This window comes from Parus major, chromosome 2 (genome assembly GCF_001522545.3).
Source record: "Parus major isolate Abel chromosome 2, Parus_major1.1, whole genome shotgun sequence".
In the NCBI taxonomy this organism is placed as follows: domain Eukaryota; kingdom Metazoa; phylum Chordata; class Aves; order Passeriformes; family Paridae; genus Parus; species Parus major.
The window spans coordinates 105,395,853-105,409,816 of NC_031769.1; the positions used below are offsets into that span (position 1 = coordinate 105,395,853).

The window sequence follows — 13,964 nt, forward strand, 5'->3', positions numbered from 1 at the left end:
TATTCTAATTGCAAGGCAACAAAAAACATCAGAATATTGTTCTTCTGAGTCATACATTTTAATCACATTTCTCATTACCCTGGAAAAAAAAAAGGATCAGATTCCATTTTCCATATAAAACTTATATTGGTGATTTTTACTTCTTTTTAATATTCTAGCAAGATGTGCTGAAGTAATTTAATGGCATATTGCTAATAAAGCAGCATTGTTTGTGATTAATGTTCACTGTCTATTTACCCCATCAGCAAAAAATGTTTCACACAGATTGGAATCGACTTATCTCTGTACTCTTTAACACATTTTACAAGGCTACTGGCTCAGAAATGGAAGGATTAGTTTTTTATCAGGGATCTTGGTCACATGGAGAACCCTCAGTGGGTACTCTCTACATACGCAAGTTTTTATGCCGTATTTACAACAAACACCCCAAACTTGGAAACTGAAGGTCCATGATGTTACACCAAAAAAAGATAGCACCATAATATATAAATGAAAACAAGGAAAAAAATTATTAGAATCAGTAGCAAAACTAGAACTTGAAGAAATGCCTAACTGAAATAATTATTGAACACAGACACTTTACAAACAAACTGTTTTGGTGGTACTACAATGCTTAGACAAGCTGTGCAGTGAAGAGGAACAATGTATTTTTTAAATTTTATAACCCACAGAAATGTGTGAAACCTGAACACAGTGAGGTAATAATCATCACCAGCCACTGTATCTGAAAGATGAAAAATTCAAATTTAATTTTCCTGGGTAGCACTCACTTAGGTTTCACTGGGCATGGAGCTGCCAAACAAAGAGAAGTAAAATGAAGGTATTAAAGGGTCTATTTGCTTATCAATGAAAACCCTTCACTTCCATTAATGGAAAGCAGAAACCTTGAATGGCTTCCAGAATTAGCATGCCATTGATGTGTGAATACCCAAAGTGTGTTTTGTCATGTTTGTGATTATCTTTGATTTTCATCTTTTAAAGCAAAATTGGAAATGCAAGCTACATATTAACACTCATGTTTTAGGTTATCATTTTATGAAATGTTCTATTAGGAAGTCCTTAAAAAACTCACAACAACTCAGTAGGCATCCTTTTAATGTGTTTTCATTTCTAACAACAGCATTTTTCTGTTCTTCATTATGGCCCAAACACTGCAGTGCTTAGCCCTACTGGGTCAAGTTATTTTCTCACTTGGGTTTTACTACTGAATAACACCACTGACTTGGGGAGGATTATTCCACACTTGGACTTCTGTCAGGGGAGACCAGAGCTTGGCTTGTGGCAAGACAGCATGGTTTGCTTTCTAAAGCATATTACAAGGGTGTTTCTTCTCACCACAAGCCAACAAACACAGGCATGTGGGCTTTCTTACCCCATCAGAGGAGAATGCTGCTGCACAGACTATGCCTGAGAACTGGGGCCAAATTCTGCTCTGAGTTTTATTGTTTTAGATGAAGCATCTGTAGCTTTAAAGCACAAAATTATGGACAGTTTTAACCTGGGCAAGTTTGAAACGTGGAAGTAATGAACATGATACTGTGGAAGGTAACAGACTATCACTTCTGTAATTATAAAAAACTCAGACTTCCGATAGAAGAGCTTGGAATGCACTTCTTACAGATGGATGACTGACCTCCCAAGGAGCTCAGCTTTGTAAACGATTTCTAATCGATATTACTAATGAACAAAATGTAATGTTCCCTCCTAAAACTGACCTAAAGCGAGCACATGACACATTTTTTCAGGGAGTTATGCAAAGTCAAGCTAAGGGCATGACTGGGACAAGCAGTGATGGGCTCCTACCTGTAAAGCACACCGGACATTTGAAGGTGCCCCCCATGCCTTCAAAGCTGTGCTCTATCAGGTGGCACTGAAGTTTGGCAGGAGAGTCGAATGTCTGATTGCAGAGTTTGCATTCATGGTTCAGTCCTTCATCTGCAGGAGAAATCAAAGGAAAATTGAAATTCACCACAAATCTTACAAAGAGAAAGTCCAACACAATCTGTGAACTGGAGCAGCTTTTTGTTTTCCTAAGCTCAGGAAACTGGATTCCCCTCAGCACCTACGATTGCTGAAGTGTTCTTTTACCCAGAACATTTCAGAATATCCAAAGCCTGACTGGGCATTAAAAGCACAGATTTTCCACTTACAATTAGCACTAAGCAGGAATGCAGAGCATTAGCCTTCAGTAGGAAATGATGACTATGACCTGAAACATCGTTTCTTACCAGAGCCACCCAGTCACGACCAAGCACATTTGCAAAACAGCGCGTGAGGAATTTAATGCTGATCACACATCATCCTGTCTACCACGGGTAAGAACTGTGAATGCCGTTTTTGGCACTCTGGCTGAGGTGGAGTTTCTTGTAACCAGTGTGAGAAGGGTGGGTAGTTTATACCCTCACATCACTCCTACTCCACGTTCCCAGTCCTGTGGGTATACATGAAATCTTTTGCAAGCTGCAGGATTTCAAACCTCCCTTTCTGACAATCCTGGATTTTTTTCCCCTCTTTATTTGCATTTCTCCTCTGAACAGCCCAGAAAAGTCCCCATGTGCCTTCTGATTCAGCTTTCCCGTCCTGTGGCTTTAAAACCCTTCCCGCTCCCCTCTGCTTGTTCCTCTGCTTCCTCCCATTGTCCTCCAAGGCCGGCTGGTGCCTGGCACCAGGTTCCCTTCCTGAGGGTGCTGCAGGATTCATCCACTCTGCCATGAGGGCAGTCAGCGGCTGTCCTACTTAGAAACAGTTGCTAGGTAAGAAGTGGCTTCCAGCCCTGCTGCAGAGGCCTCAATTCCCACAGCGCCGCTTAGAAAAGGTCCTTCTGTATGTCACCAGTGTGCTACAGGAGTAGCATTGATCTCGCAGGTAAATACTGTATCTGCTTATTAAAAAACAAGCGGGAATGGAGTGCTTGGTGACTGGCACAGCTCCCTGCCATTTCCCAGTCAGGAAGCAGTGATTTAGGAGAGCGCCCTGCCCATGCTGAACACCCAAATCCAGGCTGCCAACCTCCTGCTGGACACAGCGCTGCCTGCAGGGACAGTCACTGACTCTGGTGACGGGCATTCATGAAAGGTGGTGAGAGCACAGACAATGTTTGCATCCCACAGCTGAGTGGGGGCACATTCCTGCCCCAAATGACCCTTAGGGACTTACAAGAATTGAAAAACAAGTCAATGGTAGCTCCCAGCTTTCACTTCTCCGTAGTCCAAAAGCTAAATTTAGCCTTTGTGTAAGTCATGGCATCTTTAGCCAAAGCGGGGAATTAAACAGTGTGAGCTAATGGTGGTGGTGACCATTCTGCAGGTAGGGCTACTGCAAATTACCACTGGGCGGTTTCTATGAGGTGTCAGAGCTCTTCACAATGGAAAGGGATAGATGAAACCCAACAAAGACAAAGATTTACACAAAAATGGTATCACTCCAATGCAGACACAGCAAACTGCAAATTTTCTTTCCTTTTCTACCCAATCCTTCATGAAAGTTCCTGACTGCCTCTGTTGCAAATAGGTAAAGCCTTATAAAATAAGGGCCTTGTTACCCTTGTAAAATCATGGCTCAGACATGCTATTTATGGGAGAGTGACTCAGCTGGAATAGGGATAGAGAGGCATGAGAGACCTGAGAGTTGTGACTGCCTCATGTCCACATCATGGTGTGTGGTGGTTGGTTGACTTAGGCTTGTTGTGCCTTAAAACGATGTAAACTGATAACCAGCTAATTGCTTAAAAAGACCTGGTTTTTGCAATAAAGTGGCTCTCCTTTGCACCTGCCTGGGGACTCTGTGTCGCTCTGCATCATCACATACCTCAACACGCTGCAGAGCTTTTAGAGGGTGTGAAATGGAAGGCCTGCTCTGAGTGTCAGCTGAAAAATGTTGGTGGTCCTGGCAATCCTCTGCCCACAGACTGTTCCTGCTGAAGCACCTGTCTCTGTTACCTACATGAGGCAGAAGAACTTGACTCCCAGCCTGCCTGACCAGGCACCAATTTATAGCTGGATCCACTGAGGACAGCTGTCAACACAAACTCAGGCAAAGGCTTAGGTCAATCTCAGCTGTTTTGACACCATGGCCTCTCTGGAGAGACTTGAATATGGTGGCAACAGAGCACAGGCTGCTGAGGTACATGTCTCTCTCAGCCATATACACTGGCAGTCAGGCACAATGTCTGATAAAATCCTTTGCAAAAGACTCCCAGGGGAAGCTTAAGGGTGGGTGACACTTTCTCATCTTGTAGGTGACACCTTTTGTAACTCTTCATAAAAAAATTAAAAACTATTTATCAAATATATGCTAACTACTTCATTAGCAGTGAAAATTTAATGGATTATCAAGAGTCGTCTGGGATTTGGCATTTTGCACCATCACTAACAAACCCTTCCAGTGTGTTCTGCCTTTGCTACTGCTGAGAGAGGACAAGCACCACCACGGGGAGCATGAAGGAAAAGGACCTGGCATACTTCAGTCTGTAGATCTAAGAGACACAGACACATCCTCCAAGGCAGGTTGTAAGCTGTGTTCTTCCAACAGGCAGCAACCCACTGCTGCGGGCAAAGCTGCAGAACAGCATCCTGAAAAGAGGAGGAAGGCTCAACAAATCTTGTATAAATGCCTCTTCTTTCCTGAACTCGCTAATTAGTTATGAGGACTGTACAGGCTGGCACACGGTATTTCTCCTGTATACAAATCTTTGCCATGGTCATTACTGAGCAGATAGTTCTGGAGATGGTGAAAATTCCCCACAATGGGCAGTTACAAGATAGGAAGCTTGTAAGGCGAAGTTTCTTTATCAACCTGATTGTGCTGACACACAGTCAAAGCAATTAGGTAAAAGGGAGTTCCATCTCAGGATCTTCCACAAGACAAGTTGAAGATAATCAATGACAATTCTCAAATCACAGAGTTACTGTTGGCAAAGTGTAAATGAACCATGCTAATCATTCTTGAGCACAGGAACACAGAACGGGAGTTCTTCAAATATTCCAAAGAAGAAAGACTTCTGAGAAAGAAATATTTTTATAAGATGCTACAGAAAACAGAGAATGCTTTTTTTTTTTGTCTTTCCATTACCTTAGTTGATGAAGAAAAAAGTAGGAAGAAAGGCATGCACTCCTGATGCCAAAGCAAAATTAATTTTAATTTCACAGAAATTGTACTTGTTCATGAAGAACTGAACTCCATTAAGGGTGACCCTTATTGTATTTCCCATATTACTCAGATCTAAGGTGATCTCCTGGTCACAAACATCAAAATCACTTTGATTATTCTATGTTGCAAATATGATTTTCCTGAAGGCTTATAAACAGGGTTTGAAAAATCCCCTCACCCACTCGCCTGGGGCAGATAAAAAACTTCCCCAGGCAAGAGACATCAATTTGTGCAGAATCTAAGCCTTCTCTTAAAAATAAAATGTTTTTAGTCTCCAAGTTCTAAAGGCCATATTTAAAATAAGACTACATTTGTATAACTAACAGAATAATATTTTTCTTAAGTCCCACTGTTTTCACCCATTTTGTGCACATCACCAGCTTTGTTACATCCTTGGAACAAAGGGCAAGATTCCAGACCTTTAATTCAAGAATGTGAGCCCAGCCATGATTTAAATTTAAGGAAGACAGCTAAGAGTAGAGAATTGGCAGAAGAGTCAGGAGTTCTGGCTTCCATTCCAAACTCCAACGCTGACATACTCTTATCACCTTGGGCATGACAGTGTGGACTGTGTTTCTCAGACTACCCATATTTAAAGAGGAGGTGCTAATTTTTAATTTCTACTTTAACAGGCTGACCTAATTACTATCCCTTAAGACTTTTAATGCAACCAAGACAGTGGTGCTGGAGAAGAGTCCAAGACTATCAACCTTACTCAGAAGACCCAGAATTGCTGCCATCTCCCTTTGGAAAGGTTTAAGATTATATTTCTTGACACACAACTTGCCTGGATCGCACAGCACTGTGGAAGGGTGAGGGAACAAGGCTTTGTCCCTGTTCTCTGTTCTCCGTAGACAATTTAAAGGCATGGCCAGCCTTTTATCTCCCACTGGCATGAAAGAGCCAGGATGTGGCAAATCTTGCAAAGGTGCCAGATGTGGAAAGAGGATGCAAAAGGCTCTGTGTACACAGTGGCCCCTGTCCTAGCTCTCTGTATTTTGCAAACAATTTGATAGGGTGCTATGGAAGTGCAAAATATAATATCATTCATAAATAAAGGGCCAGTGAAATGTCACATTTTCAGTTTCCATTTGGGATAAATCTGAAATGGAATGGAGTGTCAGATACAGTCCAAAGGGCTCTCCTTCCCTGCAGAACAGAGCTGCTGCTCTTTGCTCTTACTCAGGAAGGAAAAAAAAGTAAAAAAAAAAATTAAAAAAAGTGCTGAGCAGCTTTAAAAATTCAATCAAAATAATCTGCTCTTTGGAAAGGTGGCGGCTGACAGTAATTGGAAAATACTGTCTGACTCATTTATTAAAGTGAGATTCAGAGTCAATTGATTTAATAACCATTAGAATATTCTATTAAAGATATAATAGGTTGGCACAGCCCTATTTTTTATTAAGAGTTATAGGTAAGAAATAAGCAATGCTATGGAATTTTAGACAACTGCTGTATGGATTAGACTAAAAATATGGCTTGCAAAATAGGTATAAAAGCAGCAAGTATCAGGAGGAGGAATAGCAAAGTACATTACAGTGCAAATGAGTTAGCTGAAGGATGAAAAAGAAATGAACCTTTAATATAAAGCCTGCACTTTTCCAAATCTAACAGAAAACTATGCACTGCATTCCCTGGTGTGGTACATCGTAAAACAAGTCAGCACGTCCTTCACATTATGAGCCCAACAACGCCATGAGGAAGGGAAGAACAAAGTATGCACTGTGCAGCAGAGAACTGGTGCTTACTGTTGTCCTTACGTGGTTGGGATATGAGCTTGGACATGGTTAAGACCTCGCAAGATGGATGGGAATGGTTTACCCACTGCTCGTAGACAAACGAGTTTGATGCATGCAGAATTTCTGCATAAGTAAATTGCTTTCCATTTGTAATCTTTATTCAGAGAGTGGGAAAATGTAAACATGAATCAATTCCAAATAAATGCATTTAATATTCATATAAATGTTTAATATTTACACAAATATTAAATGTTTCAATGCAGGCAGGTAGATTTTAATTGAGGTGCAGCCCATTACCTCAGCAACTAACTTGACAATCAGCTATAAAAGCAAATATAATCAGCCTTCGTGCTGAGCATATACTCATATTTGGGGATCCTCTTTGTGTTGCCTACCCACATACTGCAGAATTACCGAGCAACTTGTACAGAGGCTGGATGCTCCCACTTGCACCTTCCCTGGAGCCAGTGCTGTGGATGACCTGGCCCAGTTTGTGTTACCAACTCAAGGCACAACTTGTTCATTTCATGGAATGCCCTGACATTTCAATATGCACTTTAAAGAAGTGGAACCCTTTAAGCAGCCTCTAGACTGTGTGTCCCATGTTTATGCTTCTTGCTCTTCAATAAAAGCAAAACTAGAGCAGCTACAAGCAAATGTTCACTGCCTGACTTACATGCAGCTGTTAAGTCGGTAACCACTGGGGGCCCTTTTATATTGTCTGATCAACACTACAGCCATCACCCAGCACCAATTTGTAACAGTTTATAAGTAACTTTCTGCTATTCGCCCTCGAGATTGTCCAGAAGGGTCCTTGTGCCTTCTACTCTGAATAAATCTATAGGCAAAGGTCCTAGGATGATAACGTCCTCCTGGTAAATCAGCACAAGGCTGGGCCCATGCTCAAAAGCAACTGCTAAGAAGTCACATAAACTCTGCCCTCCACACACAACACAGGAATGAAGTGGCCTGCAGGCCCTGTATTTATTTTTTTTAGGTCTAAAACATGCGCAGCTCCCATATTCAATGTGTTTTCTTTGTAATTTTTTTACCAAGCAAACCATGCCCCTAAACCAATTTCTCCTTCTTCACATTACTTTCACTCTTCCCTGAGCTAATTCTGCAGCACACATTTATAAGCCAGAGATCTGAGGAGTAAGGAAGCAATGCCATGGATGACAGCTAACCCCTCGGCTACAACATCTCACACAGAAAACAGGGCAAACAAAAAACACCACACAACACTGTAATTTCCAGAGTGTACAACCATCCATGCTTCCTAGCTTATAGTGCTGAGCTACCTGCATCTTTTAAATTCTACTCATTACACACCTATTCAACCATCAGCCACCCTGTGCCACTTCAGGCAACTTCATTCCTGCTCAAAATTTGGTCTTAGGGTCTACTGTGGCAAATATGATCATGACATGTACCTTCACATGCTAAAGAGCAAGTAAGAGCTCTTCCAAGCCTGGAAGCTGAAATGGAATAGTACCTGTTCCAGCACCCTGTCTCCAACATCCTGTTCATAATTTTCAATTCCTCAAACATTATCATTATCATAACCCCTCAAATGAGAAACATGATCCACCACAGTGTCAATTTTGGTGGCTGACATGAAAAGCATGGGAGAGGAGACAAGTAAAGGCAAAGGAGACAGTAAAGGCAAAGCATACAGCTGGAATTTGCAGCAAGAAGAATAATGCAGCTGGAATTTACAGCCATGAGAACAACCATAGAAAAACAGTTTTTGTTCAAGTCCTAACTAATGATTCAATCCTGGTGGGACAGGATGGAGGATTGGATGGAAAGAAGTACACCTGTGTGTTTCTCCTGGACTGTCCAGAGCAAGTCACCATGCGTTAGGAAGCAGGAGGGCAGGGGAAGGATATACTCTCCTTCCTCACTCAATCTCTAGGCACAGTTGTCCTGCACACCTTCCCTCTTGTGCCACATACTACTGCTCATGTAGATGCCTGCATGCTGGTCTGTGTTTATTTTCAACCATAACTTTTAACCAAAATCATGATGTTAGCTGAAGAAACTCAAAACATCAGGCTGCACCTCAAGCAATGTCTTTCCCCTTGCTTTTTTTTTCAGTCCAGAATGATTTTTAGGCAAGACTTTGCCCATGCCAAGGAAAGGTGGTAGACAAGATCCTAGCAACAATCCTTAACTCTTGAGTCACCAACAACTGTGGCCTCTCAAGGGGAAGGTAGGGACCAGGCTATGACACTGCCTTGAAGGATACTGGCCTTCAGCAGCAGGAAGAAGATGGGACTTGCACTGTGCTGCTGAGGCCAGGCCATGCAGACTCCCAGCAGCACTGGCTGGGAAGCTTTATTCAACAAGCAGGAAATAAATCCTACAGCCTTCTGCAGTGTACTGCTAAAGCTACAGTAAAGGGTGCTGATTGATGGAGTGACAAAGAGCTGGGATCCACCTCCTCAATTAAAGCAAAAGTTCATCTCTCCAGGGACAGATTTTGAAATTAGATCTGCTTAAGGGAAAGCCAGTCTACTGCATCTTTCATTCCACTGTATTTTTGTCTGAAGCAAGGGATGCATTTCACTTCACCAACTGTTCACTTTTTTGCTTGGTTGCACTCACTTTGGCTGCTTGTAAGTGAACTCTTCTTACCACATGTGCCTTGTATGTTCTATTAAAACCACAAATTGTCTGGCTTCAGCGAGGCTGTATGAAAATAAAATAAGGGCAACTGGCAGTGTCTTTTTCTTAGTAAGTGTCATGTATTCAGCTCAAGTAAGAACCATTTAAATACAGCAAGTCCCCTCTCCATCAAACAGCATTTTCTGGGCAACTGGCTACCAGGAGAGAGTTCAGGAATTCTGCAACAGAGTTATTCACCAATTGATGGGACATGCATAATTTGCTACTCTGTGTCTGTAACTGCACCAGGAAAAGGTATTAAAATTGGTTCAGAAAAAAAAGTCTGTGTTGCATCACATAGCTACACACATTACAAGGTTACACTCCATCATTGCAAAAAAATCCCATGTGATGGAGCTTATTTTGGAAACAATTTTACCATGGGATATAAAAAGAAATTTAAACCGGTAGGAATAAGCTGAGTGGTATGAGGCATTTGTAGACAGATGATCCAGCTCAACATTTACCTTTTCAAATACTACTTAAGAGAGCACTGATTAAAAACTTGGTGACTGATCCTTCAAATGCTGGCATAACTAGTTCAGGAGAGCAGGCCTCCCATCCTTCTAGACTCCTGCCTAGGCTTTCTGTGGGACTAAATTCTGCTGAAGTACAAGGTTAAGCCCTCCATCCTCTCACTACACAGTGAAATACAGATTACCATCTGAATTTTATAGATAAAGAAACTGTACCCCAAAGCTGCATCCCAAACAGAGAATGAAAACTCTCTTACTAAATTACAGTGGTGTAAGAGCCAGACCCTGCTTCATGTGTTAACCATTATGAATGCAGTATTAAGGTTGGAACTGAGTTTTTCTCTGTTCTCTTCTGTGAGCTAAGAGCCTATTTCCAGGAAGACTTTTGGACCAAATCTTCTTTACTGAAGTCAAATTGCAATCTGAATGGCTCAGAGGTTGCCTGAGCTAAGTAGATATTAATGATTTAATCAAACTGTAGGGAGAAAAATAATAAAAGTGTCACATTTGTATTCAGAAGAACTAAGCACAGTAAAAATATAAGTAAAAACTTCCTGTTATTTTATTTTTTTAAATTATTATTTCAATTTCAGTAATTTTATTCACTGTGTAGGCTACAGTTTTGTCTTCTTGTTCTTGCTTTCTGGTTGGAGAACCAGCTTTCTCTGTTATTTGTTGTTACATACCTACTAGTAATGCCCACTCATCTGGTCAAAGTACAGGTATATCTACTTTTAAGTTCTGCACAAAGGAAACACAAATTTTTAAGGTAGAGGAGGATATTTCACATTGCATAAACTAAATACAAACTGTTCTAAATTTAGTGGTACTGGGAAAACATCTCACATGGAGACAATCAAATTGTCAATATTAATTATACACTACAGTGGACCAGCAGTAGAAATTATGTTTCGTACACAAGTCTCATCAGGTATTTCTTTTGTTCTGAGTATACAAAAAGGGTCAGAGTTGCCTTCTTTCTTTTGGTATGAAGCTATTAGATGTCTGGAAGATAAAGTCTCTAAATGCTGAAAAGCTGTTTATCTACAGAGAATTGCCTGCTTATTCTTAAAAGATAGGGAAGAAAAAAGAAAAATGGAAAAAAAGTAGGATAGGATAGGACTTTCCTGTTATATTGGATATTTGACTCAAGAGCATGAATAAATAACAGTCTTTTTCATATTTCCTAATACATCAGATAGCATTGATATTTTGTTTTCCAAATCTTAATACTATTGTATCAGTCAAATATTATTTGGCATCTTTTTGCATAGGTGAGAGACACTTGGGAATGAGCAGAAATTGCTGTGATTTTGATCCAGCTCTTCAACTCATTTAGTTGTGTATAAACTTTCTGCTTTATTTCTCCCTAACCTCCATTTCCTCATCTCCAGCCCTTAGAAAAAAACAGGGAGGAGGAAGAGGTTCAGGTTGTGAAGGCCCTCAGGTCTATGCTGATAACTGGGCATTTAATTAGATTATTTTCACGTGAGCAAACTGCTTTGCCTGTTAGGGGAGATCTCCTTGTACAGCAATATATTAAAATGATAAAGCTCAATTTAATATAAAGAATTATTTATATTGCTCATCTGATTTGGTTTGCAGTTTTATTTAGGAAAGCATGAGAAAGCTCAATTTTAATTTGAGCTAACCTTTCCCTATGTCTCTCTTTGATTCTGCTATAAAGAAAGCAAGCAGCTTTGGGCCCACATATCAAAAAAGGACCACCTGCTCCACTCTCCTTCCCACTTTCTCTGCTGGTACTAAGACTTCACATTGAGGTGAACAAACAGCTTTTGGAATTTTTATATTGAAAGTTCTTCATTTGTGGATAAGAGAATAATGAGGGCCAGTTAGTTATTTTTTCTTTATCTGTTACATGTTTGGGGGTTGGCCTTATTTTCCCAAACTCTAAATGCCACTGTTAACAGATTTATTCCAACCCTTGATCAAACCTAATTCCTCACTGAAGCAAAGACACCATTTCCCACCATGCATGTAACTGAGGAGTGGAACACAGCCCCTCCTCCAGTTAACTTCAATGTAACAGAATGGCTAAGTTCTGAACTTCAAACAATAAGGGAAAAAGAGGAAAGACATCAGAGTAGAAGAAATAGAGCTGGCTAAAAAGAGATGTATCAGACACATAAAGATTGATTGGGAAGGAGAACAGATGTAGTAGCAACAATAAACAAAAAAAGGAGGAAGACTGAAAAGGAGAATGGAGCAGAAAAAGCAGTGAGCAGAAGCAGGACAAGAGCATGAAACCTGTGTGAAAAGGCATAGCAAAGTCTCAATTTAACCCTCACTGAAAGTTCACTGAAGAAATGCAAAGGAGCATACATTTCCAGGCAAAGCTTGTATAATTTAGTGCAGCTCCTATGGCAATAATGATAGATGTATTCTTACATCCAAATGTCTCAAGCCAACAAAGTTACCAGTATATCATTAATAACAATAAGCAATTAAAAAGAACAGCAGGTTACAAAGATCAAGCATCAAACTAGGGAAAAAAATACAGGACCATTATGAGAAAAATAAAAATATAGGCTGTCAGGTCAGTATATAGCCCTCTCCAAATAAAAGTTATAGAGCTGGAGAAAAATGTGGCCTAACATTAAATGAATATGGGGTGATTAACATTGGTGAGAAACCAAAAAATACTTGTAAATTTCTGAGGAAATCTGAAATGTGATATGAAAAACATGCCTGTAACAGCAAGAGATAGGTGGCTGACCTATCAGTGGTAATACATTAGTCTTTTACTAAGGCATACTCTAATAAATAACTAACAAGACTGCATTTGCTGTCTGAAATATTCTCCAAAAGACCCACTGAGTTTTCACTGTGTGGGCAGTTCATTTAAACAAGAAGAGGTAGGAAAAAAAAAGAAGAACTCAGGAAGAAAGGCAGGAAGACCCAGTCCAACCCTACACACAGAGCTGTGTGTACATGCACAAGGTACCTAGCAGTCACTGAAACCAAATTTACTTCAGCCATATGCTGCAGAGTGGGTAGAATGGGTTAAAACCATGAGATTAACTGAGGGTATGGCTGGAAGTCTGCACTGGGCAGTTTCCCCTCAGAGGGTTTCTCTGTAATGAGGAAAGTGAGCATGTCAATTTTTTTTTTAAATGAAGACTGAGATTTTGATGCAGCACTGTCATTTTGGGGGCTCAGGTTGAGAAAGAAGTACTGAACATTGTGAGGCTTGTGATCAAATTGTGAAACTGTGAAACCTAATTTACCCAAATGAAATGGGGGACACAAAATTAATTCAGATAAATGAGGATTTTGAATAAGCAAGGGACTATTTAGTGCTTTTAACACACGTCCTGGGACATAACCTCATTACAGATCAGGAGCGTTGTGCTGTGTGTTTGTGTCAGAGTGGAAGTGTCACTGACACAACAAATAAAACCAAAAATATCCTACTCCCTGATTGCTTATTTTGTGTTTCCATACACACGCTACACGAGCCTGAAGAATAATTAACACTGCTGAGAAGAAGCAGCAACAGTGGATGAGTCTCACTACAGCAGACCTCTCATCATAGCAGAAATACAAATGTACTAGTTATCGTAACTGTGTTATGTTAAGTAGACCTTTGCCCCACATTATTATAAGTTAGAGGAGGGAAAAGGAAGATGATATCAGCATTCTTGATATTTTATTTATCTGCACATACTGTTGACACAATTGGAGAATAAGCAGAAGAATGGAAGGAGACACAGAAAACACTTGCAGACATAGATTTTTTTTTTTACATTTTGTCAGGGACAAAAAGACTGCCAGTGAAGACAGACATTCCTTTTACAGAGCAATTTCAGTCATTAAAGCCCACAAAAAATGAAAAAAAAAAAATAAAAATTGAAAGTGTTTCTACAGCCGTCTTGTATAGATGCTTGTAAAACTTATTAAGATGCTGTGG

General features: G+C 40.4%; 1 protein-coding gene across 9 annotated transcripts in view; it reads right to left on the reverse strand.

Annotated features, from left to right (window-relative positions):
- Window positions 1-13,964, reverse strand: part of ZNF521 (zinc finger protein 521) — a 229,385-nt gene that overhangs the window by 27,279 nt on the left and 188,142 nt on the right. For all 9 annotated transcript variants that reach the window (XM_015618586.2, XM_015618587.3, XM_015618596.1 and 6 more), the window contains one exon: window positions 1,804-1,935. In XM_015618586.2, the coding sequence (XP_015474072.1) occupies window positions 1,804-1,935 (132 nt within the window). The remainder of the gene's footprint in view (window positions 1-1,803; window positions 1,936-13,964) is intronic.